Source organism: Astatotilapia calliptera, chromosome 12 (assembly GCF_900246225.1).
Source record: "Astatotilapia calliptera chromosome 12, fAstCal1.2, whole genome shotgun sequence".
NCBI classification, from domain to species: Eukaryota; Metazoa; Chordata; class Actinopteri; order Cichliformes; family Cichlidae; genus Astatotilapia; species Astatotilapia calliptera.
This window is the reverse complement of record NC_039313.1, coordinates 22,406,510-22,434,198: the sequence shown is the minus strand read 5'-3', so window position 1 is coordinate 22,434,198 and position 27,689 is coordinate 22,406,510. Positions and strand designations below refer to the sequence as shown.

The 27,689-nt window shown below is 40.7% G+C and overlaps 2 protein-coding genes across 3 annotated transcripts in view; both read left to right on the top strand.

The window, feature by feature from the left end:
* Nucleotides 1–479: 479 nt before the first annotated feature.
* Nucleotides 480–12,955, top strand: bco2l (beta-carotene 15, 15-dioxygenase 2, like). Its single transcript, XM_026188370.1, has 12 exons — nt 480–552; nt 2,321–2,498; nt 2,735–2,946; nt 3,338–3,453; nt 3,552–3,654; nt 5,503–5,643; nt 9,098–9,258; nt 9,693–9,863; nt 10,359–10,496; nt 11,191–11,373; nt 11,564–11,674; nt 12,449–12,955. The coding sequence occupies exons 1-12, from the start codon at nt 519–521 to the stop codon at nt 12,563–12,565; spliced, it is 1,665 nt and encodes a 554-aa protein (XP_026044155.1). The 5' UTR covers nt 480–518; the 3' UTR covers nt 12,566–12,955.
* Nucleotides 12,956–16,194: 3,239 nt separating this feature from the next.
* The window catches only part of LOC113033288 (GDNF family receptor alpha-2-like), a 67,358-nt gene continuing 55,863 nt past the window's right edge, over nt 16,195–27,689 (top strand). For both annotated transcript variants that reach the window (XM_026186958.1, XM_026186957.1), the window contains exons 1-2: nt 16,195–16,829; nt 18,080–18,436. In XM_026186958.1, coding sequence (XP_026042743.1) covers nt 16,778–16,829; nt 18,080–18,436 — 409 coding nt within the window. In that variant the 5' untranslated portion in view covers nt 16,195–16,777. The remainder of the gene's footprint in view (nt 16,830–18,079; nt 18,437–27,689) is intronic.

Genomic DNA, 27,689 nt, shown 5'->3' with positions numbered 1-27,689 from the left:
ATTTTATATAATTTGATTTTAGTACAAATACACAGGGACCTTGACTGCATTGGAAAACACACATTATGTGAAGCTATGCAGAGCAGAACAGGATCAGATGAAAGCAGTAAACATGCTCTCACTGTGGGCAGTGGCACAGACATTTACATTATTAATAAAAAACCGGATCATAACGTTACATGGCTTTTTCAGTTCATGAGCTTATCCTTTTTGACTGATTTCACACCCAGAGCAGCTCATTTCATTTCATTCATTTGATTGTATGTAGGTAAATAGTGAAAATGTTTTTTGTCTGTTTGCTAAACTTAAGATATCAAGGCTAACATATTATGAAGATGGCCATGTTTTGCTTTTTTCCTGCTCCACTTGTTAATGATTTACTAGACTTGTATTCTGCTAGTACTGTATTGTTTAGTGCGTGGATTCAGTTACTTAACAAGGGTCCAAAGGTTGAAGGTTTTTCTCCCGCACTGCATAAATCCTGTGTATTTCTCTGCTCAAGCACAGACCAACAAGCCATGTCCAAGACCGCAGAGCCCCAAACACGCAGCTGTGAGTAGAAACCTCTTTCCGATAATGTAGCCAGAAGATGTGCACATATGCGTAAGAAGAATGAAATGGGACTGAACCCGTTCTTTTCCTGATATATTTTATTGCATTATAAAATATGTAATAGCTCTGCGTTTAGTAACTGGTGAATTGAGCTCACTCCAGCCTGTTTTCTACATAAACACTAAAACCTCGAAGCCCTTACAAGAGGCTGCTTTTTGTTACCCGTGACTAAGAACAGAAGTAAATCAAAATCTCAAGTACAATAAAAAAACAAATGTGTCGAGATATGTGGCGCTCTTAGACTTTGTTGCCTCCGCCTTTTACAAAAGAGAGGCAGTTTGATAGCATCAAATGTTAAAAAAAAAAGCCTTTCCATACGGTTCCACACAAAATATAGGTGTGCATTCAGTTAATGCAGTTAGGCCTGCTAGTCATAATGTTGCATTTCGAAATCAGAGCTGCAAGTTACAAAAAGACGTGCTGGCATTTTGTATTGTTCCTGCTCCAAGGACTGCTGAAGCAGAGCTGGTAAAGAATATGCACAATGTCTCATTAACAGCTTTTAGTCATTCTCAGCTGTTAACTCCAAGAGCGGCTGACAGGCCCCTACACAGTGACAAAAAAAAAGAAAAGAACTTAAATTAAAAAGATGTGCAGGATTATAGCAGCAAATTCTAACGAGGTCATTCATTTGTATCCTGACTGTACTGTTGGTGCTAGAAGGGAAACAATTCATTAAAGAAATAGCTGTTGCAAATAAGCTACTGTTGCATTTATCCCCCCCAAAAAAGAAAAAGAAATATATATTTAAAAAAAAGAAAAAGTAATACCTGAAGCTATTATCAACAACAGTTCTGGGCTTGCCAGTGCTGCTGTTTTGTTTTCAAGAAACTTAATTTTGAATGTAACAGTAGGAAGCTCAGAAAATAGCCTCCTAAAAATGACAGACACACATTTAGGCGTCATTTGCAATGCTGCTGTAATCACATTCGAAACCCACCCAAATCAACATAGTAAGAGATTGTTAAAGCCTACTGTGGTTATATCTCCCATCACACATTCCCATTTTTATTGCCTGTTGTATTCGTGTGACAGCAATGAGCGAAATTCTCGCTCTGCTGATTTGTCGCAATAACGTGGTCAGGAAAACTGCGATATTGTACGCTAAGCTCAGCATGGCGCCCCGTGCTGAACCCTGAGTGTTTTGCTTTTGCTAATCACGTCACTCTCATATATATTTTACAGTTCCCATTATGAGGAGAGATATGAGGTAGCGAACAGGAATGGGTTATTGAATAACAGATAAGACAGGCAGTGCAGGTGTCATTTGTAGTGCATGACCCCGGAGAGCCGTGTTTTCATACTAGCAGGAGCTGTTAAAGCACAAACTGTCTCCTATCAGAGATAATGAATGTTTCACAAAACCACTTCCCTTCACATGCAGAGTTTAAATGTTTGAATTGAGGATAACCAAACATCGGAAGAGCCAACAAAGGACATACAAGATGGAGTTGTTTACACAATTATCTCACAATAAATAAAGGTTTGCTAATTAGTCACATCCAAGGCCCCCAGTTAATGCCATCACATGGTTTATGGAAAGGATCTAACCTCACTTTCTCCTTCAGAGTCATTTAAGAAATGCAAGTGTGCAGCAACATGTTACCCACCAGTGAACCCCTATGTGCATACGACCAGTAATATAGAACACAGTGTATACTATAATGTGCTTTACCAGCCTTTCAGTGCTTCTTCTCTCCTCCCTCAGTATCCAGTAGGCAGAGATGTCCACAGGCCAGTGGACTCGAGTGCTTGGCGCCTCTGGTCCGTTCTGCAGAGGAAACCCCCGACCCCATCCCTACAACCATAGAGGGAACAATTCCACCTTGGATCAATGGGAGCTTTCTGAGAAATGGCCCTGGGAAATTTGAATTTGGAACAGACAGGTATTTAAGGAACACTATGAAAAAAAATACATGTATTATCATGGTAGATTGTAAACACATCCCTGTACTGTAGATAGAAAAGATAGTTTTCCCTCAGTGTTTGTTGAATAAGGCACCGATTCCTCAAATAATCCTTTTTTTCCACTCTCTTGTGTCTCATAATTCTCACAACATTCCCTCTACCTAGTCTTACATGAATATCCTGCCGGGAAATTAATTCTCTTTTTCGCTCTCAGATACACCCACTGGTTTGATGGCATGGCCATGATGCACAGGTTCCACATCCGTGAGGGCAATGTCACTTACAGCAGCCGCTTCCTTAGGAGTGACTCATTTGTCGAAAACTCAGAGAAGAACCGCATCGTGGTTTCAGAGTTTGGGACATTAGCCATGCCTGATCCCTGCAAGAACATCTTTGCACGCTTCTTGTCACGCTTTCAGACTCCGAGTACGTGCGTCTTCTTTACATATTGCATTTTCCCGTGTGTACTCTGCTTCTGCAGTGTTGTAGCACTAGCGCTGCCAAATACAGTGTTACACCATTTACTACATCAGGTTACCAGCACAAAGTAAAAATCAAACAAAAACATATGTGAGAAGAAAAGTATATATGGATATTCTTTCTTCAGCGCCCAGGTTCTTGACTCCACAGCAAAAGGCTTTTGCAGACAAATGAAAGCTGGGACATTACATTGTGTTTTTTATTGAGGTAAAAAGAACACAAGTCAATATTTGTGAGTTTGGATCTCGTCGTGTGTATGCTGTAAGGGAATGGGGATCAAAAGGATGGCATAAAGTGCTCTGCTAAAGAGCTGCATTTGATATGTTTTGTCTCCCAGAGCCAACAGATAATGCCAATGTGAACTTTGTCAAGTACAAGGGGGACTATTACGTGAGTACAGAAACTAAGTACATGAGGAGAGTAAATCCACAAAGCCTGGAGACAAAAGAGAAAGTGAGTCAGTGAGAAATGTGTCTTTTGACTGCATCTTCCAGCTTTTCTATAGCGAGGTCAATGACCAGAATGGTGTGTATGTTATTTTTTTTAATAAGGTGGACTGGAGTCAGTATATCGCTGTCAACTCAGCTTCAGCCCATCCACACTACGACCGCGATGGTTCCACGTACAACATGGGCAACTCATACAGCAGAAGTGGTAACCTGTCTTTGCTCTTTCCTTCTCAGTAGTTTACTATGTTGAGCTATGATTGGAATTTATATGATGTTCACACCCCAAAAGCCGCATTCCTGTAATGCATCTATATCCTCCTACTTGCCACACACACACGCACACGTTTATTTGCTTCCAACAGTGGTCCCACAATAATCTCCTGTTTGTAAGCTCCCTGTGGGTGTTATATACCAGGTATTAATAGGATAATCTCTGGTGACAACTTTACAAAGCCTTGTAAAGCCCTATTGACAACCATAAAATGCCATATCGGGTCCATTTTCTCTCCAACTTTCATCTTCTGAGTTCTCCAAAGCAATACTTTGCACCATCTGGTTTCAGGGTTCCTGCCATCAAAGTACTCAATCGCTTCAGTCGCCCCCTCCAAATATTTTCCTCTTACCCCTTCCTGCAGCAAACATCAACCGCTGCCCTTTAGGGAGTCACTTTGATTTCAACACGTGCATAGTTCCTCGGGGCCACTCATTCATTTTTCACTTGCTTTCACTTGCATCATCCCACACCCTTGCTTCTTGTTACAATCAACCTTGACAGCTTGTGTGACTCTGGCAATCCCCCCATGTCAGCATTAAATAGCATTTTCTTTTTGGGATCAACTGTCCCACAAACAGCAACATTCGACTCCACACAGAAGCTGCTACTTTTGCTGGTTTTGCTGGGTGTTATGGCAGAAGGTGGTTCTATGCTAAACAGCCTTTTACCTTCAGTCAAAATCAGCCTCAGCTCGACTTTATGCAATCTACTCAATAGTAATGCAGTCCTTCTATGAGGGCATGGATGGAAAGAAATCCATTCTCACTCATTCTGACAACTGTATTTAATATAATGATGACAGGTCAAAGCAGCTCCCACCTTTATGCTTTGTCTAACCACGCTACATTCAGAACATCTTCTCATTTCCATTTTCAGCCTGCTTTTTCCAGTTTTTGACATGTTTCTTCTTTTTCCATGCCGGTCTGCTCTTGTTAGTTAAAATGAGTACTGTAAAGTTTATCTGACCTGCATCATCATTATCTGCATCATTACCTCAGCGTCAAAAGCCTCTTTCAAGCGCTCACTGTCTCCAATTAACTTTTGATGTCCTCTTCATCTTCATCACACTCAGTTCAGAATATCCGCACAACCACCTGGCACATGCACGTCAATCCATTCGATCCAGGCCACCGTCTCTGTGCAACAGACCTTCACCACTGTGCTTACTTTCTCAGTTAAGGAGAGTTACACTGTCATAATATTAAGTAAAGGCAGTGGTTTGTTAAAGTTACTGCACTAATTGCTCAGAAGTCTCTCCAGTTTTCTAAATCTCAGTGCGCTTCACCTTTCAGGCTTCGTACTGACCCACCGTTCAGCCTGCCCAATTTGTCCATTTTTGTCAAGTCATCACTTTCGCTGGAATTAGTATTTTGGTATTTCTTTGCTGATTGGAACAACCACATCTGCTTCCCCTTCCAGATCACTTAATCAAGGGTTGCTGGTCTTCCGAAGCCTGCCAGTTATACTCTTGCACTCTATGAATCTGCCATGAACTGCCACTGATCCTCAAAGAGGACTTCAGGCTTGTTGACTCCAGTTCATCTGTCATCTTTAATATCAATATTTTTTGTTGCTGGTTTTTTGATGATGAAGATGATAGATGAAATAGGGGTGGTGTTTGGAGTGCTCCTTGCTTGTAAATTGTCTGTATGCCGGCTAAAGATAAACCTCAAGATCTTTAAAGTTCTGTCCTCAGGTTTGTCTCTATGTATCTTTGTGGGTTTACGCTTTGAAATAAAGTCAGCCTAATAACACAAGGTGATTTTGGACATTCTTTAGGATTTTTCTACAACATCATCCGTGTGCCTCCTCCTGAGGAGAAGGCAGCAATGGAGGACTCAGCCGACCTGAGTGGAGCCAACGTGATCTGCTCCATCCCTGCAGCTGATCCCAGGAAGCCTTCCTATTTCCACAGCTTTGGTGAGAAACACACTACAGCATAATAAAGAGTCCCCCACTCCGCACTTTTTAAAGTTGTCTGCATGCTGGATGTAAACTGAAGTGAAATTAATGAATTCTGGGAGAGTTTTTGCTTTTTTTCCAGCACTGGCTGGGTGAATCTACTTCAGTGAAACTTTTTAATGCTCTTATTAATCACTGATTTTTTTTTGTCATTCACAGTTCCTTTGTCTTTCCTTTCAGCTCTCTATATCTCTCCTCTTTTTAATTCTACCTCCAAGTTTCACACTTTTTTTCAGCGAAGTATTTACTGTAGTTTTTTCCACGGCTTAAATCTGACAGGACTGCTAACAAGACAGCTATAATTTGCATGTTAATGTTTCATTGTTTGTTGTCCAAATGTTATTCAGCTTCTGCTTGTCTACACACTCACCGGTGTCTTACTTACAACTAACTAGCGCCAGGCTGGACCCTCTTTGCCACCAGAACTGTCTGAATTCTTCATTGCATAGATTCAACAAGGTGCTGGTGTGGTGACCCACTAGAAGGCTCCACTCAGACCCAAGCCTGGAGGTGGGGTTCTGTTGTGTTTGGACGCTGAGTTAATGTCTGGAGGTGAATAAAGTTGGAGTGGAAAACTAGACCTCCTGTGTCGTGTGTCCCATGCCGCCATACTGGAAACATTACTTAGAGGTTTTGCTACATATTGACATGGCAGCATCATACAGTTGCTGCAGATTTGTCAGCTGCACATCCATGATGTGAATCTCCCATTCCTCCACATCCTAAAGGGGCTCTACTGGATTGACATCTGGTGACAGTGGGTTTCATTTGAGGACAGTGAACTCATTACGATATTGAAGAAACCAGGTTGAGAGATGACAGAAATTTGTGAAAGCACCCATCAGAAGATGGGTACATTTGGTCCGCAATAATATGTCAGACAGGCATATCTGAACGATGCTCAGTTGGTACTAAGGGCTCCAATATGTGTGATGAAAATATTCCACAGCACTGACATCAGCCTGAATCATTCATGCAGACAAGCTGGACCTATGCGGTCATGCTGTTGCGCTCAACTCTGACCCTACGGTCCAAATGTTGCAGCAGAAATTGAGACTTTTGTCCAATTTCGGTAACCCTGTGCCAATTGTAGCCTTATCATGCTGTTCTTAGCTGACAGAAGCTTAATTAGATTTCTGATAAATCACTTGTTGCACATTTATATACTAGTTCTACAAGGAACCCTTGATCAGTAACAGGGCTTATAAGTGGTTATCTTAGTTACTGGTGCTTTCTTATGAGTTGGAAGCAGTCTGGTCATTCTCCACTGACCTCTGACATTTTCCCCAGAAAATCGCCACTATTTGGATGCTTGTGTGGGAAAGTCCCAGAAGATGAGAAGTTTCTGATAAAAACAGGCCAGCCCGTCAATGACCATGTCACATTCAAAGTCACTTAAATCACCTTTCTTCCTAATTCTGATTTGAACTACTGAATGTTTTGCTGCCTTATGATTGGCTGATAAGTTAACAAGCAGTTGAACAGGCCAACCTAACTATGGGGCTGTGAGTGTAGATATCTGTAAAAGATCTATAAGAATACCGTTGACCATTTATGGAAAACCATATTTGGTGAAAATTGTGATGAGGGGTAGGATCTGCGGGGAGAACAAATTCCTCTCATAAACAAACACTGGATGTGAGTAAAGTCAATATCATAAAAAGCTTTGCATGCAATATGAAGGTTATTGTTGTGGAGGAAGGTTTAGCAGGCTAATGACTGTGTGAAAACGAGTTGGGTTAATATGACTACACAGACCATGATTAGATGTTAACAATCAGCTGAAGCAAACAGTTCATAAATAAGCTACTGTTAATTAAACTTAAGCTGACACTAGCTAATGAAAGCCTCATTCTTTGGTTGCTCTAACCCAGTCTTGCCCCACTTGGCTTTTACATTGCTTCAGTTCCCTGATTATATCTATGTCTATATTACTGGCAGCCCACCCATGTGCTGGCAGACTTTCAGACACCAAGAAGTCCCACAAGTGTGGGAACATTGTTCAGCAATCCAGGTTGCGCGCCACATCTCTTGGTAGAGTTGCTGGATGCTTATGTTTAGTTTTTATGTGCAAAAGCAAATGTCTTGGTGCTAGACTTGAACCTAATGTTCCGGTTACATGCAGGTACATGCTGATGGTTGATAAACTAAAGGGAAAACAGAACCCTTTAATACCTATTGATAGAAATCTGGTGGCTTTGTTATACCGTGTTTCCCAGCATGGTGTGGGTCCACTTGTCTTCTTAGAGTGAAAGGTAGCTTCAAATCTAAAACAAGTTGTTTTTAGGGCTCTTTACCTTTATCCTGTGAATAAACACTTCCATCTATATGGCAATAGTCTCTTCAAGGAACATATTAAAATTATGTGAATGTCATGGTCGGCTGTGTGGCAGGCAGGCAGGAGTGGTGGACCCAAAATGCAGGATTCTCAGGACACGAGGTTTAGACAGAAAATGCAGCTTTATTGCTGGAGCAGAACATCAAGATAAAATAAAACTCACAAAAGCAAACAAAACTCTAAACAGAGATGCAGGAGGACTGGAAATCCTAAACACGCAGCAAGTGAGGGTGAACAGACGTTAACGATGCAACACCGAGTAGGGGAAGACACAGACACTAAATACAAGAGGTGAACGGAGCAAAGAGGAAACAGCTGGGAGACACGGCTGACGTTGATTACACTGACGAGACAGGGAGAGCACAAAGCTGAACGCACTGACAAAGGACACAGACCTACAAAATAAGACAGGAAGCACACGCCAGACAGAAACAGACTCGTAAACAGGCACAATGACGTCATGGACAAACAGAGGGACATACGGGCAGAGAAGACCAAGCACAGGCAACCTAGACCAAACATAAGGGCAAGATAACAAAACCTAAACCAGACATAATCATCATCGTCATCAACATCATCATCAGATAACTAAAGAATCAGAATATAATTGTAATCAAAACAGTATCACCAGAGAATAACCAATCCATAATGCAAAAATAAACCAAAACATAAGAAACTCAAAATGCTGGGTCGACCCGACCCAGGACCGTGACAGTGAATGCTATTTTGTCCATGATTTTTGACAAAATGGTTGCGGTGGTGGTGCTTTTAAAAGAATTGTATCCTGTCACTCCAGTAGAGCACCACAGCAGTGGTAGAACCCATGCCAGGGAGCATTCAAGTTACCAATATGATTTTTGCTAGTTTTTCCTGTAATTTGTCACCAGTCTGTAAATAACTGCTGAAATAACGTGAGAGTTTTAGTCTTAGTTTCCCCAAAACAGCACTGATTAGTTACACTACACCTGCAACAACAGTAGAATTCATTGTTAAACCATGCACACGACACCAAGGTATATCTTTTATGTGTCTTTTAATGCAGCCACTTCTTACTGTGTGTGCCTCCCTCTCTAGTCATGTCGGAGAACTATATTGTGTTTGTCGAGCAGCCAATCAAGATAGATCTGCTGAAGTTCATGCTGTACAAAATACAGGGGAAGAGCTTTAGCAAAGTCATGACCTGGGAGCCTCAGCATGCAACAATCTTCCATCTGGTCAACAGACACACCGGAAAGGTGACATATATTATAACGCTTATTTACTGTATACAATCTAGGGTAAAACAGGAAACACACAATCACAACCAGCTGCCGAGGAGTCGGAACAGGAAAAAAAAGGAAAGCTGTAAGCTGATCTCTTCATGCACTATTACATTTTTTTCATATTTATTTTGATGAAACTACACTCTGATGGTGTAGCCTTTCCTCGTGTGTTGTTGCTCTCAATTTTTTCATCTCATTACACAGCATACCCATTAAGCATATAATAACAAACTTTCAAAATGATAAGGTGCAACTCAATAACATTCGTGCCAAGCAGGGAGCTTGTCTTCAATTGTGAAAAAACAGCACATCACCTCGTTTGTCTTTTTTTTTTTTTTAACTTTGTCTTGTTTTCTTGATATTGTACGAATCTGAGTCCTCACTGGTTGATGTTTCTGGTCTGACAGAAGAGTGAAGTGAAGTACTATACAGGACCCATGTTTACGCTCCATCAAATCAACGCTTTTGAGGACAGTGAGTTCTTGGTTATGGACATGTGCTGTGGGGACGATGGCGAGCTCATTGGGGAGTTCACGCTGGAGAACCTCCGAAGAAATTCAGGAGAGGAAATAGACGAGGTAAATGCCTTGAGTTTGTTAGTTTGTTATCAGTGAACAGCTCAGATTGAAATGCTGGCTTTTACCAAAACAACAACACGAGTGACTTCCACATAATGGTGTTTTTGTATCCATCATTGTTCAGCTAGTATTTTGTTTTGCATTCATAACATTACCCTCATCCACCCTGAAACCTAAAATATGAATCAGCGAGGATTTGTGGAGGATTTGTCTGTTTCTTGGGCATAGACTGTTCAATTGCCTCTGATGTTTTCTTCTTTTTTTTCTTCCTCTTCTTCTTATTTGTCAGTTTCCAAAGAAATAGACTTTGGAAATATCTGTGATTTCAAATGTGGTGGAGTGTATTACTTTCATCAAAACATAGGAACATGGTTTTGTGACAGCACTTTGTATCTGTTTGGCTGTGATTGTTCTTGAGGTTGCATCGCACCTTTTATTCAAACACAGATAGTTGGGAGTCTGTTTTTTTCATATCCCTCTGATTTCTTTTGGCAGTTTTATAACTCATTGTGCAGAAACCTTCCAAGAAGATATGCCCTGCCTCTGTCCGTGGATGAACAAACTCCTGCAGATGAAAATCTTATCACTTTGCATAACTGCAAAGCCACGGCGAGGATGACAAAACCTGGAGAGGTAGGAGTCAATAGCATGAATTTCCTGCCTATAGTAGTAATATTTTTAACAGTACATTACTGGTTGTACTGGGAACAGGTGAAGATGGAGGCCTATAATCATGATGAATACAACCAATTTACTCCCACACATTCTCATCAATTATCCAGCGTGATGAAAGTTACTTTCTGCAAGAGAGTAATTTCATGAGTTACAGCAGATAAAAACGATGTGTCCACTATTCAGGTGAATAATTAGAGTTTAACGGCTTATGTATCCTCACACATACTCGCTCTCCAACGCTTTCTTACAGCGGAATAAAGCTGAAAGAAAAATGTGATCTTTTAGTTGTCATGACTACCTGTATGACACTGTCCTCCGTTGTTGTTGTGAGAGTGCATGCAGCAACTGAAACACATCTGTTAAAGTGCTCATGCGACCAGAGTCACAGAAAAAAAAAGATAGAAGAAAACTGAGAAAAATATTGCTTGCTCGTTGCACGTGACATTACATTTATTTCTAAAGTAAAATGAAGAGAAATTCATTTATTGTTAACTAATGGATGCTCTGGCCCTTTTGCGGGAATCCATTAATTTCCCTGTCAGAGAGAACAATGCTGTACTGATTTGCAGGACCAAGGAAATCATGTCTGTCACTATGTCTCAATTTTTGGCTAAAGTCTTTCACTGATTTGAGCAAAACCCTCATCCTGCAGGTTTACATGACCCACGAGGAGCTTCACAATGATGAGCTGCTGCAGTTCGGTGGCCTTGAGTTCCCTCAGATCAATTATCACCAGTTCAATGGCAGGCCTTACCGCTACTTCTACTCCTGTGGCTTTGGACACGTTTTCAGTGACTCCCTGCTCAAGATGGATGTCCACACCAAGGAGCTTAAGGTTTTCTATCAGTCAAAGGGTACACTTAGAGAAACCTCATTGTTAACTGAGCCGGGTATTACCACATCAAAGCTATTTCTACTTCTGTTTCTTTATCATAGCGAGGGCAGCAGTAGGTTGTGTGAGTTGGTTTTCTAACATGAAAAAGTTGAGAGTAAGGGGTATGTTTATGTGATCTTCTCCTGTCTAGGCGTGGCGTTATCCCGGCTTGTACCCGTCTGAGCCTGTCTTTGTTGCTTCGCCTAAAGCTACTGAGGAAGATGATGGAGTTGTCTTGTCTGTCATCATCACGCCCAGAGAAGTAATTGAAACCATTTATCTGAGAGAGATATTCACCTTTTATGGTATTTGTGCATCACTGTTACAGACAAAAAAGGCTAAAGTTAGTTTGTCAACACAATAAAAATGAGCAGACAACTGTGAAAATGTATGTGGCCCGGATATGGCCATTAGTATTTTCTTCTAGGCTAGCCTGACTGATCCAACCAGGGTCAGTGTGGGGCTAGATGCCATGTGCTTTACAATATTTTAAGAAACGCGTGGCCCACACAACATTTGACTGTGCCATAAACTTATCCAGAAGGGCCAAAAGTAGTCAAAATAATACCAAAATGTGCTACCTGAGTCCACACGGTGACGTCTATATAACTGTGAGTCATTTACCTTCACAGAGTGTTTCTTATTGTAATGCTTACTCTGAGTTTCTTTAATCTTGCCTGTGGCAATACTACACTAAACACTTTTAAACAATAAAAGCTAAATTGAAAAACCCATTGTGGAAACTAACTGGATCTAAACTGAATTTGAAAAGAAAACACACACATATAAAAAACTAATGAAGAATATAAACAGAAATTGGGTGTATACAATGAAATTTATAGAGGAAAAAATATACATAATAACAAACAGATTTGTTATACTCTTATTGCAACCTGAGCAGACATGTGTTTTTACTATGCATGGGAGAAGACAAATGCTTTGGTGCTCTCAGTATCATTATAGCAAGAAGGGAGATCTGTGACCTTTTTTTCCCCCTTCCAATAACATAATCTTCCTCCTCTGTATCTGTTTCCAGGAGAAAAGTACTTTCCTGCTTGTTCTGGATGCCAAGACCTTCTCTGAGCTGGGCAGAGCGGAGGTCCCTGTCAATATCCCATATGGGACCCATGGTGTGTTTAACGAGATGGGCTAGATTTGCCACTCTCTACAACTCTGTGGCAAATTGCTGAAATTGAACCAGCAACCAGCCACTTTATCCACAAAATAGAAAATCTCTGTCGATGTCGTTCCCTGTAAAACTCCTGAACTGTAAAAGACAGAAAGAAGTAAGAGCTTGGAAAAACTGCACACTCATGCCATTTGTTTGTGCCTCCTTGATGAGAATAGGTGCATGTCCCCACCGTGTGCTGCCATTACTGTTAGAAAGATGGCAATCTTAGGAGGCTAACAAGACAGAGAGCCCAGCATGGCATCGGAACACTGATATAGTTTGTCCTCTATGTGTCCTCGTGATCTCTTGTAAGAATTTAAAATTGTGCTTTCCTTTCAGTGCATACATTCAAATAAAATATGTTTCCTTTTTTTTTTCTCGGTTAAAGTGTTTTTGCATCATCATACCACTGGAAACGCTATACTCCCAGGGAGAACAGAACAGCACTTAGGATACATAAAAATGCATCAGAGGAAATTCAATTTCTGTCAAAGTAATGTGATAGAAATGGACAACGTCTGAAATGCCTGGAAAACAAATGGAACTAACTGGTCGATAGCCTCCAGAGAGTCTAGCGGAGGTCACATCAGAAATTTGGTGTTGTCCATCCAAAACAAAACCCCAAACAAAGTTGTCATACGCATAAACACTAACATTTAGGACTTTGCATAGAGTGGCTTGTTATTTCATTCTATTAAGCCACGAGCCGAACAGAACAGTGCCATACACAGACTCTACCCATTGTGTGAAGTGGCCTACTATAGCGGCACTTGTCTCGCCACAATTGACTTTAATGATACTTATTTCATTGGCAATTTTCCCTCTTACATTGATTTGAATGGGCTGATTTGAACTGAATTTAGGCTCTGCAGCTGGAAGCTGTGGCGTTTCGACTATATTATGAACTATACAAATTTTCCCTTTGACTAAAATCGACTTTTAGTCAAGAGTTTTGCAAAGGTAATTTGCAACAGCAGGTCCCAACCTTAAATAATTTATGGCTGTATGGTACACAAGCAGAGGTTTCATCTTCAGCGTCTCTTATTTCACCAAGTGGAATAAGATAGGATGGGATAAAGCCATAGTTTGCTGTTTGAAATAATTTAACACAGGGAATTGAAATCACTTACATTTTTGTCATGTTCCTCTGCTCAGCTGCAGCTGTGTCTTTTAATAAGCATGCTGTACATGTCTCCCAAGATACACATTAATTAGCCTATAATTCCTAATCTAATCAGTCATGCTTAACCTTTTCAAGTGCCTGCCTGTGTGCGTGCGTGCAAGTGTGAGCATAAGAGATGCTCAACTTTATTAGTACTCACACCACTGGCAGCGACCAGCAGAGAGTGATCCAGCGACCTTTGCACTCAAATGAATCTTGGGTTAAATGTTTCATTAACCAAAAACGCAGCTGAAGCAAATCTCCATCCAATTTACCAAATGACAAAGACAAAATCATCATCATGGCTCATTCAAGGTGCAATATAGATAACACTTTGGTGGCCAAATGGGCCAGATTCATGTGGGTAGAGCCCAACAGTCATTAGGAGAAAACTAAACATGATAAACAAACATGCTAGCATTCAAGTTTGTCTTCCCTGCTGTCAAGGTGACAGCTTTCAACTCTCTGAGCTCTTATTTGACCCACGAGAGTAAGCAGTAACTCACTCTGAACCCCCTTGCTGTCTCACTAAGCACAAGTTATTGCCTTAACTTTGAGTCTTATCTGTATCATTATTTCATATCCCATGAATTCATAACGATATCATCTATATTCACCATATTAGAGACACTTCTAAAAGACAGGGAGTGATTTCCCTCAGTAGTGAGAACCATGTCTACTATATCCAGATTTGTCATTCTCCATCTTCACGGTCTTGAGCCATGTTGTCGGAGCCCAGTTATTTGACATATAGATTACGCACATCTCTGCACGCATCTGTCTACATGCTCTCTCGCTCTGCACTGCATATAAGTATGAGCCTATTTATAAAAGATAGCACAATTATAGACGCATGCAATTGTGTAAAAAAAACCGCGATTAAATTGCAAATGCCTTATGAAGTCAGAATGGAGCAATTAAATACCCCTAGAGGAGCTGAATCATGCAACGTCAAGAAGAAGAAGAAAAAAAGAAAGCGAGGGGAGGATTTATCCACATTGCACTATTGTGGATAGACATAATATGAAGCCTCAATAAGACTTCACGTTTGTTTTTTTATTCAGTGCATCCACTGCTAATGTTTCTTTCTTGATTTCATGCCTTTTTTGTTTTATTATAAATGCCTTCATCCTCGCGAGCCTGCTACTCAAGCAACTGTAGCCTTCATCCAGTTTATGCATGCGATCTTCGGTGAGAAATCACTGCTAAAATAAATGGATGAAATTGCTCTGGTATTTGAAATAGATGCACGAAAGGCAAAAGGTTGCCATTTTCAGGTGAAATATACACTTCCACTTAAAAAACATTTGAGGAATAGTCTCCAGCAGCCACTGCAGCTCTAATTCAGGACAGTTTCTGGATACTCATGATGGTGGATGATGCTTTACAGTGTCCTCATAATGACAGCGACTTCATACTCGAGAAATGAGAATAAGCCTGGGCCGATATAGGCAGAATGAGGCTGATGTTGCCATTATAACGGCAAGCTGTTTTCCCTCTTGGATGAAAGCCTGGGCTGACAGTCAGACATCATTATGAGCCAGTGGCCTTGCAGTTTGTCACTGTCACAACCTCTAAATAGAGACTTTGTTTTCAAGATTTGTAAAGATTTATGACATTATGGGCACTATTTAGGCGATGATGCACAACAAAGTCATTTTATTTAATGTGAAGCCACTTTGTAAAATGGCAGATTCTGCTGCTTGTGCGCTTAGCTATTTCCTCAGAGCATGACTATAATACGAGACATTGTGGTTATTTTCCCTTTCAAATCTTTCTCCGGAAAAAACCCAGATATGGTGTGAAGTGTTGAAATGAATGGCGACATTCTCATCATCATTGCAGCGTCCACCCTTTGATCCCAAATCCTAAAAATCAGACCTCAAATTTCTGTGGTTTGTAGAACCCAAGCCTAGATGTCAGCCAAAAAAATTAATTGTCCTGGTGACCTTGCAAAAATTCTTGAATAAAGCATTCCCTGTGTGCTGGCTGCCTTACTGTGATTGAAAAAAGCCAAGGTATTTATTATTCCTTCATAATTCTTTCCTTGATCAGTTGCAGTTTTGGCCTCGCTTCCCTTCAGCTGCACATTGAACAGAACTGTAAAGAATCTCTTATGGAAAGAAGATGGTATTCATGTAAGAGGGATATTATGAAACACATTCATTGTTGCATTAAAAGCATACGCTTTTAAACACCGGGGCCTGTAGCACCACGTGGAATCAAAGACATACCACACAGCTCAGGTGAGGTCCCTATAATTTCACATACCGTGGACCAGAGGTTAAAGGAATATTGATGATTGCTCTGTGGGATAACATTAATTATGGTCCTCTATGACCGCGTGCCTTCCACTGAAATCACTCACCAGCAGCGCCCTCTGCTGGTCCACGGGAGCCCCCGCTTTATAAAGTGCTGCGATGCCTCGACACGCATGCAGTCAGTGGAAAAGAAGCGTTCCCTCCCTTCTTGAGCGCGCAGCTTTTTGAGGGAACCACCGGTGAGGGGGCAAAAAAAACCAGTCAGCGTTTTGTAGCACTTTCAGATGAGTTCTTCTGCCTCCTTAGAGATACTGACATAGCTATCACAGACCGCTTTGCGCCAGTTTAAGGACTGTTTTAGGGACAATTTGTCTACAAGGGCCAACTGGAGCGGGCAGCTCTTATAATGCGGAGAGATCAAGTCTCAGTAGTTTGTCGGTATGAACGCAGCGCAGACGGACCCTGAATAACTGCTCTTACGGATTGACTGCTTGTTTGATTGCCATTTGATCTTTTTTTCCCAGTGTCAAGGAATTCTTTCCTTTGTCGTGATTAGTTCATTATTAAGATATAAAATAAAATTGTGGATTACTTTTTGGGGGATTCGAGGATATTTTCGGAGCTGCATGTTTCTTTTAAAATTTGAATGAGGGTTTTTTACAGTTATCCTGCGCCTGGGTCACGGATCCGGAGAGGGGAGTTAATCCTTGAAAAGGTGGAAATATTCGTGTAATTCTAGCACAACTCATCCTTCTTGCGGCTGAGTCCAAAATGAAGTCTGTCACTGTGTGGATGTGCGTCTGCACCCTTGTTCTGCTCCCAGGTAAGAAGTTCCATTTGAGAATCACTCTCAGCCGTGCACATTAGGACATTAGTGATGATGTACACAACTGTGTTATTTTACCACTTTAAAAAAATATTAATAATGGAGTTGTTGTAGAATAGCAGGTAATCAACTCTTTAAAAATAAAAATAAAGATGAATTATGTATAGCTGGCATCTGATGGCTTTCTTCTTATATTGGGTTTGATTTTGATTAGACTATGTTCGATTTTCACCCAAAGCTACAAACCGAACTTGGTCTATGCGAGTGAGTCGTTTGCAGCCCACATAACACACTCAGAGCTTCCACAGTGAAAGAAGAGCTCATTATTGTAACGAGAAAACATAGCTTTCAGTCAGCCAAAAATATTGCACAAGATTAATATATATATATATATTATTTTTGCTAGTTGGTTGAACATGACGGAATCCACCACCACAAATCGTCATCGCCATCATTATGATCACATTAGCATTATCAGTATGTTCCCCCAAACGCATGCATTCGCATTTAAATGACATCCCTGACGGGCTGACTGACAGCCCCACAATAATTTAACGTTTAACTTTATGTATGTCTTTTCTGACCCGCTGCTCTCCGGCTGATGCTCTTCTTCTCCTGATCTAAATGCACAACATCCCCACAAGGGGTCTCTCTTGTCATTTCACCAGAACTCTGTGTACTTAGCTTCGTGTGTGAAGGTGCATTTCAATCTCAAACTCTTGTCAAATGGCAACACTGGAGTCTTGCTCTGTGGATTACTGTTTACTCTGTGTAAGCTCATTTTCTGCTCACCTAGATGCAAATTAAGCGTAGTCCTTGGCATGATATAATTAGATATTATTCAGTGATCGGATATACCTTTGGTTAGATTTAATAAGAATCTGAGTCTAGTTCTCTTTTGCTGCATTAAATGCACCAAAAACCTGTCTCGGTAAGCACCTAAATAACCCGCTATAAAGTAAACGAGACATAGCAAAACACTGCATAGAGGAGTGTATGAGCAATGTGCACCGGAGGAATAACTAACTGGCTTGCTAAAAGATGCCTGGGCAGGTATGGGCCTATAATAGGCTGCAAATCTGGTTTGTTCCCACATACAACTTGTTGCATAAATGGAACAGAGGATAAAGCATGAAGATAGACAGATACTAGCACACATAAAACACTAAACCCCCAAACATTAATTTGCAGTTTCTCAGTCACCATTCAGTTTTTACCACCACATATTTTTCTTTCTCTCCACATAGATGAGGCAGCAGGTTCCTGGGGTGTTCCCTCAGCTTTGCCCGTGTCTTTGGCTAACAGTGCTCCAGGATCTTCAAGCATCAAATCTGGGCCTGGAGCTCAGCCAGAATGGGTGAACTGCATCGAGGCAAGTGAAATGTGTAACCAGGACCCTCAGTGCAGCTCTTGGTACCGAGTTATGCGCCAGTGCCTTGTGGGTAAGGAGAAAGATGCCATGCTAGATAACAACAGGGAGTGCCAGGCTGCTCTGGAAGTGCTGCTGGTTAGCCCTCTGTATAACTGCCGTTGCAAGAGGTCCTTGAAGACGGAGCAGCAGTGTCTACAGATCTACTGGTCTATAAACATGGGACGCAATGAAGGTAGGAGGCAGGTGCTTTCAAGGTCTCACAAAATTCATGCTACCAAATTTTAACTGTACATTTTGTGAGCAATATAATAAAGGTCCACAGTGCCCCTCTTATCCCTCCTTCAGTTCTTTTGCGTGAGCTCTGTGGTCATGTACAGCAAGATGCAAGTAAAAGCAGCTGTTTATTATCCTTTGACAGATATGCAGCATACTTTCATTGATAGCTATATATGTGACTCACAGTCTAGAGGATTCTGACATGTATTTTTTTATGAATCTACTGACGTCGAGTACCAGTTAGTTTGTTTTCCGAGCAAAGACAAGAAGTAACCACACCCACTGTTGATGCCCTATTCCCCAGCGCCCTCTTACAGGGATACCCAGAAGCCCCTGATGAAAAATATATGCTTTCCTACTTTCCACACCCTCTCAGATGTAATGGAGCTATAATGGAATTACATTAGATGGACATGTTATGGTAGACTTATTGGTTTTCACCTAAAGTGTTCCATTTTACCTTGTAATTACTTTACAGTCATATAGCACAGTGGGCCTTATGTGTCCACTTTTGTGGGACATAAAATCACACTCAAAGGCTGATTTGTTGAAACCCTTTTTTAAGACAAGCTTCCTGGATTTTGATTTGAGATATCCTACACCTAAAGCTTTAAAGTTGTGATACACAGAAATAGAACATAGAAAAACAATCCACACCAGAATATAAAATCAGAGAGCCCTACCTACATCTTTCCCCTCTCAGGCCAACGCCAGTGTGATTGGACAAAATTTAAAAAAACATCACTTACATCACTTAAGACTCAAAGTACCAGAATGTCCTCCAGTTTACCCATTTTACTGCCATGCCTTAGTTCTTGTTTGGTCATTTTCCCTCTGTACAATACTTCAACAGATCTGATTTGAAGATTTCTGCAATTGACCAAAGTTTACATACAGAATTAATTTCTTAAAACATAAGAAAAGAGGCCGAACGCGTGCAGAAGCTTAATACCCTCTCAGATTATATCAGTTACCATATACTCAAAGTTTCGTATGTGCTTTTCTAGTCCAGTGTCACTAAAAGTGTGTTTCTCATTCCACATCAAGGGTAAAAACCACGCAAGCCTTATATTAGGACAAATCTGTCTGCTGGAGATGCACCACCCTAGAGATCACCCTAAAGGGGAACCCTAACCCAAGTGTGACATTTGTTAATACATGTGATCAAAGTCTATTTGGCAGATTCCAAGCGTCCATGTAAGCATGCAGCACATAATGTACTCAGCTGTTTTGACACGTGGGGTAATGATGGAGACATTTCAAAGTCTCCGAGCTTTGAGCATTTTGGGCTTTTGTGTGGTGATCTGTGAAGTGATTCGCCAGGCTGACTACTCATAGCGCCAGTTACACTTCATCAGACTTGTGGCAGCAGAAGGTCCCTGACATGAGTTCAAGGGAAATGTGATGACATGGATGTTCCTCAGGCCCTGTGTCTCGCTTCCTGTCTTCTTCTCTTTTTCTAAATGTAATGATCTTTCTGTTCTCCCACTGCGCCTCATTTATGCCCCCACCTTCTCCTTTCCCCAAAAAATAGCCGCACCAGTCAATGGGTTTGAATGCGTCATGTAAGTTGCCTGGGCTGTCAAGAATAGAGACCTCCCGTGCCTCCAGTGTGTCCTTCACAGAGCATGTGCATCTGAAGAATACTTTCAGCGGTGACCCATTTTGGTCCTGTCACCCTTAGAGATAAAACCTGCTTTAACACAAACAAAAAGCTCTTACAGTGCAGCTTTAATCTAATCACGATCCACTGTGCAGTCAAGCAGGCTTTTGTTAACTGGAAACAATCTGTGTACAACATCCATCTCTGGAAACAAACATGAAAAGCTGAATCCCAGCAGACCCTCATGAAGTGGTGCTAAACCACTTAAAAACTGTGTGGATAAAACAGGATGGTTTGTAGCTTTGGAAAATTTCTTTGCTGCATTAATACGGAGAGACAATTGGAGAAGAGAGAAACATCTGAATAGAAATGGACTTGGATTCAAAGAAATGTAGCCAGACAAGGTCAAAGGATATGAATGGCCAACAGGAAGAGAGATGAGATTTTTAAAGTGCTGTGTAATTTCTACTGATGTGACGAGCATGGATACGGCATAGAGAATGTGTTTAATACTTTGTCAATACACAAAGGTCAATATATATATCTCAGAAAGTGTAGGAATCGATAAAGAAATCTTATTGTAGCTAGAATTTGCTATGTTTTGCATGAACTGTGTTAGCCAGGGACATGAACTTGGCCTGCAGGCTTGAGAGCTAAACCACTTTGTCAGTGAAGAGAAAGCTGATGAGGACCAAGGATGGACTGGGATTGACACAACATCCTGCTCTCCTTTCACAAACCTCCCACAGATACTTCACTGCCTCAGGCAAGGTTAACCCACTATCCCAGCTTTCTGGGAGTAAAGACCTCTTGTCAATATATCATTGTAAATATATAAATATAATTATATATATATAATTTAAAATTAAATGTGTGGTCTTAAGTCACAAAAGACTGTTTCGTGATCCCAATACCTGACAGTGGTTTGATGCACAGCCTAGGATCTGTGACCCTCTACTTACTTTAGCCCTCCATACGAGTGTCTGTGAAGTAATTCCAGGGATGTATTTAGTTACATCTACAGTAAGTAACTGCTTTGAAAAGGTTAACTTAGAACAAAGAGTTTTTTTCCTCTACTGCTCACCAGAATAAAACATATTTGTAACCAAAAAGCTTTTTGTTCACTCTGTTGAGTCAGTTGCATTTTCTAATGCTTGTAAATGCCTTGAAAGGAAATGTTTTATCTTTGTACTTTATAGATCATAGCAGTATTATTGCTTATCAGCTATATGAGTGAGTTGGTCTACCTTACCAACAGGTTCTCTGATATGGAACTGCTTGGAAAATGGGAAATAGGTGCTGGGATTTATCGAAACATGCAGACATACTTGAAATACAGTGGCAAAAGCAGAGTTTTTACAATTCTAACAAGCTTGAAAGTCTATATTTGGTATGACGACCTTTATTTGTCAACACAGCCTGAACTCTCTTTGGCAAGCTTTTTTTTTGTCATTTATTTCTTTACGTAGTCTTCAAAAATAGATATCCTGGCTTCTTGAAGGACATTCACAGCTTTTTTGGATGCAGGTTGCATTTTGTTTCATTCTCTGTCAAGAGGATCCCATACTGCGTCAATAATGTTCAGATCCAGATTTTTGGGGAGCCCAATCCATGACTGATAGTGTTCACTTGTGAGTTTTCTTTTTCTTTCCAAGTATGTTTTTACTGCATTGACAGTATGTTTGGGATCTTTGACTGTCACTGTTGTAACTAACCCTAACCCGCACAACATGTCGATATATATGTCAGGTTTTTGGCTCTTTGGGAATCACTTTGTTGGTGTTAAAATACCAGAGCAATACCTACAAACCTGAGAGAATAGCTCAAAGAAGACATCGTTTGTGCAGAGATCGTGTCCTTGTGCCAGAGAGGCTGACCAGACAGCAATCAACACTCAGGCCCAGCAAAAGCATATTAGCCAGGAAGGGCTTTACTCACTGTCCATTATGGTTTGTTGCTAAAAGACTCCAAATTGGTCATCCCAATGGTCATGCCTGAGAAGCAGTATGGTGGCCAGGCATAGGCAGACAAATAGGTGAATTGGTGAGAAACAACATGTCTCAAAGAACGTGTGATCCTAGTAGAGCTACTGTTGCCCAGTGAGCTTCTAGGCAGGCCATGGCAGAAAGTGGCTGGAGATTTGTTCAACTTGAATGGCAGCAACTATTAATGAGCCCATATACCCACACTTTTGGAGTTTTGGTATTTCCTTGTAGACTTTATTTGAAATATCAAGCAAACTACCTGGTTTGCATTTGTCTTACATTCTTAAAATCTACTAAAAATTGTTTTGTTTCACTCTCAGCTGTCAGTTAGTCCTCAGGAAACCATAAACCACCAAATGCAAATTTCAGCATCAAAGTCACAGAACCACTAAACTTATTAAAATTTAGCCTCTACAACACATGAATGTGTGGACAAAACTTAAGCATACACACACAAACACACAAATCGCTGATATGTGAAAAACCTTTTTGATGTGTGTGGAAAATATCTGTGTGTGTGAGAGAAAACAGACCTCAAACCACTGAAAGAAGCATGTCTGCAGACATAAAGATAATGAAGAGATGCTGCTGCTGGGAAAGTGTACGAAATAGATAAAAATCATTTCATCCATGCATATGTGTGTTACTGAGATGAAGACACAAACATGTGAACGTCTCTTTCTAGAATGGCAGATTATGAAGTCAAAGAGAAAAAGACTTCAGCATGAAAACAGTGTGCCTGCCCAGCATCCACACTTTTGAAACTCTGTAATCTATTAAATGTGTGTGCTGCGACGTTATTTCGCAGGCAAAGACATACTTTTGAAATTGCACTTACATCTTAAAGCATTTTCATGCTTTTCATGTTTTGGTTATTAAATGTGACTGTTTACCTCTTTACTTTTAAAGAAAGGCCATTGTAACACTTGAGATCAAAGCTGGGCTGTATGCAGCTACCTTGGATCTAAATGGACAGAGATCAGGTTAAAGAACTCTGAATTCAATAGTCAGAAGATGCTTTGACTGAAATATATGAGGCCCAGTCATGCTTTATAATCTCATCTTTTTAGAAATCTCTTTAACTAGCAGCATATCTAGTCTTGTCCAAGATATGCTAATATGTAAGAATTTGTACCAATGTGAGACGAAATGGAGCTCAAACCACTGAAACCAACGTGTCTTCATACAGATAATGAAGACTAACGAAGAGATGATGAAAACATAACATAAGATAAAATGGTGCGTTTTTATCTGTCCAGATACTTATGGCCTAAACCAGCGGTCCCCAACCTTTTTTGCACCACGAACCAGTTTATGCCCGACAATATTTTCACGGACCTGCCTTTAAGGTGTCGCGGATAAATACAACAAAATAAAACTAGTACCGGTACCGAAAAAAAGAAGATTTATTCATAAAACACGTGAAAAGACCCAGGAAAACCGAGTTAACGATAAAAACGATAACAAAATAACGCTGAAAACCATACATTTCACACCTGAGCCTCAACTCTCGCGGCCCGGTACCAAACGACTCACGGACCGGTACCGGTCCAAGGCCCGGGGGTTGGGGACCGCTGGCCTAAACTGTATTTTGTGTGGATGGTTTACACGTAGGTCTTAGATGGATTAACAATTATGGTAGCTACCTGTTAAGTCAATTGTTGAAAACAATGTAAAAAAGAAAAAGTTGTGTGAGAGTGTGCGCAGTCACTCACACACACACACACACACACACACACACACACACACACACACACACACACACACAGACACACACACACACACACAGACACACACACACACACACAACAGACAAATATTCTGTTTTTTATTTGAGATTCCTGAGTTTAGACATTTAAAACACATAATTCCACTCTTCAAGTGGTTAAAGAATATGAGCTTTCAATATTCATTCAGATTTTTTGTCATTATTTTTGTCATTAGTCAGCTTTTTCTAATGTATGTTTAAAAGATATTCAGCTACTTTCCAGCTTTGAAACTTCTTCTTCTGTGTGAATTTTAACTTTCTAACTGTTAAGCACTTTGACTTTCAGGGGACTGATTCTGTGTATTTCAGCTTATTCTCTAATTTATTATGACTTTAGGTTGCCGGTCCGAGCCCCGGCTCAGACAGTCTCGGTCGTTGTGTCCTTGGGCAAGACACTTCACCTACCGCCTACTGGTGTTGGCCAGAGGGGCCGATGGCGCGATATGGCAGCCTCGCCTCTGTCAGTCTGCCCCAGGGCAGCTGTGGCTACAACTGTAGCTTGCCTCCACCAATGTGTGAATGTGAGAGTGAATGAATAGTGGTATTGTAAAGCGCTTTGAGGGCTCCCGAAAAGCTCTATATAAATGCAATCCATTATTATTATTTATTTTATTTTTATGGTGCACAGTGGCTGTGGTCCTTATGGCCAGTATTGGGTTACATCAAATGTAGTAGACTAATTTGCATTTAAGCTCATGATGCTTAGATTAATTCACTGAATTACACCCCTATGCCATCTGTATACAGTCTAGTGTAAAGATAATATACACTATACAGTGTAGGAAGTGGAAATCAGGCAAGACAGAATTTCTGTACTTTTGTAACCAAAATATAATTTTATGTCTGTTAAACTGTGTTATCTTTGACATTGATGTAGATTCGGGTAAAGAGATGGGAACAAACTGTGTGTTTTTGTGACAGGCTGCTAGTAATGAAGTGTCTAAAAACTGGTTCTTTGCTAAGTTATCTGTTGTGCGTAGACACAGCACTGCTTCATCGCATAAGTGAGGTGAGTTTTCTATGATTCATAGGTCAATGTCAAGTGGCTTAACAAACAAAAGAAAACAAATATGCCTCTAAAAGTGTGTGTGTGTTTGCACCTCCCTGAGAAATTAGTATTGGCATCAGCATAAAGAATGTAGACCTCATTAATTACAACAACAGCAAGCACTGATACATAGTGCTTATTTTCAACAAATCTCTTACAGTGCTGACAGTTTGGGGCTTTTACTGCCCTCTACATCTGGTTTCATAACTGCCTATCTCTTGTATTGAAGATTATTTTGTTTGACTACATTGGACTTTTCATTAAACTCAAAAATCTTGTACAGTAAAGCTGCTGCAGATTCAGATATTAGATTTGTGATACATATTTAATATGTCTGTGAAGGTTCTCAGTCATCCAGGTCATCGCAGTCAAAGGAGCTTGCAAAGAAAAGCGTCTGGACTTCTTTAAGTTAGTTGAAGACGTTTCACCTCTCATCCGAGAAGCTTCTTCAGTTCTAAGGTCAAATGGTGGGGAGTCCCAGATTTAAACCTAGTGGGAGTATCCCCCCACTAGGTGCGGCTCTGGATCGTGGCAGAAATCGTGGAAATCCAGATGGTAGCCAGTGATAGTACTTTTTGTCTAATAAGTGTTACTGTGGGTGATATTTGATGCTTCTCCTCTGTTGTTCAAACATTCAAAAAATATGTATCTGCGTGATGATGTGGGGGGATACTCCCACTAGGTTTAAATCTGGGACTCCCCACCATTTGACCTTAGAACTGAAGAGAGCTTCTCGGATGAGAGGTGAAACGTCTTCAAGTAACTTAAAGAAGTCCAGACGCTTTTCTTTGCAAGCTCCTTTGACTACATATTTAATAACTTCCAAGATTCATAGTGAAAGCGTGTTCACGACGGTTCCTAAAATTTTAGGAAATTTGAGAAATTTTAGGACTTTATTGTCAGTAATCATATCATATTTAGGGAATAGCATAACTGGTCCTCAAACTTGACACAGTAATGTTGTTTCTTGTGTTACCTAAGTCCTTCAGTTATCTGTAAAATGTGCAGAGGCAAAGCCATCAAAAGACCTTGGTTTGTGTGGGAGAAAACAAGCTTCTCAACGAAGGTCACGTTTTTCATCACTGACAGTTGAAGCCATCAAATGTTGGTGCGGCTCTGGATCGTGGCAGGAATCCTGGAAATCCAGATGGTAGCCAGTGATAGTACTTTTTGTCTAATAAGTGTTACTGTGGGTGATATTTGATGCTTCTCCTCTGTTGTTCAAACATTCAAAAATATGTATCTGCGTGATGATGTTTTTTTTCTATAATAACGATGTAGACTCACTAACAAAGAAAAAAGAAAGAAAACACCAGCTGCTATGTGTTCACCTTGGATTCATTGAGGACAATAAGGGAATATTGGATGTTTTGGTTTGTTTTTTTAGTTAACCAGTAGCCAAGCAACAACAGTCAGTAAGTGTAATGTCTGGTTTGTGCTGCCACATATTTCAGACTGATGATGGGGTTCATGCTTTAGCCCTCAGTGTTAAACTGTGCGACATCCACCCTTTCGCACTTCTCTCACATAGCTCTGTCAGCCTTAAAACTGAAAATGTCAACGTATTTGACACTATACCCAGAGACTTTAAAGTTAAACATTGACCAAGTCAAACCCAGACTCACCATGAGATAGCCTGACGGAAAGGCCGTCAAGCTGAAGTATGTTCTGTGTCCATGAGATGTGACTGTAAATTACAATCCAAGTGAGTGTGACCAGTGTTTCAAAGTTGACAATGCGTGAGAAAAAAGTGTGCCGAGGCTGAGAAAACATACAAAGCGCCTCGACAAAGTGACAGCAGTATGATTCATAACCGTCATCTAGTGCTGCTTGATGTGTCTTCTTGAAATATCAGCAAGCTGACACATCTCAGCAGGTGTTTAACTACACTTCTGAAACATTTTACATTTCACACCATGTCCTTACCCTTGTGAATGTGGTGGAATAACAAGGCCATGAAGCTAGAATGTGGGGCCACATCTCCCATTATTCTAGTCTGCCTCCATTTGTTTTAAAATCTTGAAAATCTTTTTTCAGTGGTAGGGTAAATGGTGTCATGTTAATTGTGTTTTCTCACAGAAGATGGCAGCTGAATTCAATGCATCAGTGCAACTGTCCTTAATGGATAATGGATGGATTCTGCTCTGAATGGGCCCGTGTCAGTGCAAGGCGAGTGAATCTGTGCAGGACTCTTGAATCCATAAAAGAAGTAATTAAGAAAGAACTGTTGGCTGCTACACAGGGGAATATTGCATAGGTGGCTCTCAATTATGCTCCGGGGCTCGTGTGAATATTGCACAATTGAAGATTTAAACAATAAGTTCCATACCTCTAACATACACATTTTTTCCCCAGCCTCAGCTGTGAAATCACGCCCTGGCCCTCAAAGCAGGAGCCTTTGTGAATATCATTCATAGCAATTTAATTAGCTAACTTTCTCTTCAGTGAGAGGAAGGAGTGCTCCATTAGTTTGTTCCAGCTCATTGTGAGAGGAGTCTTTACATGAAATGACGAGAATGCCGCAATTTTGCGGAGTGATTTATTTTCTCCACTTTTATGAACGTCAGCATTGCAAAGGTCACTTGCTTAATATGTCGCTACATCATTCTAATGCCACAGGGCGGCCCCTAATGCTGCGGGACGTTACACGAAATGGACAGTGTGAGAATGCCGTGGACATCATGGTAGACTTCGGTGGTGAAGAGGAGTAATGGAGAGAGCAAGAGAAAAGACAGGAGGCGAGGGCAAGAAGCGAGGACGGGATGGTAGATAAATGATGAGGGGGCAAGGAAACTTAAGAGAGAA

Excerpts from the sequence above, each read along its gene's own strand:
- bco2l (XM_026188370.1), top strand. The coding sequence starts at position 519 with ATGTCCAAGACCGCAGAGCCCCAAACACGCAGCT. Across the intron at positions 2,499-2,734 it reads TTTGAATTTGGAACAGACAG|ATACACCCACTGGTTTGATG; the intron begins GTATTTAAGGAA and ends TTTCGCTCTCAG. Across the intron at positions 9,259-9,692 it reads TCAACAGACACACCGGAAAG|AAGAGTGAAGTGAAGTACTA; the intron begins GTGACATATATT and ends CTGGTCTGACAG.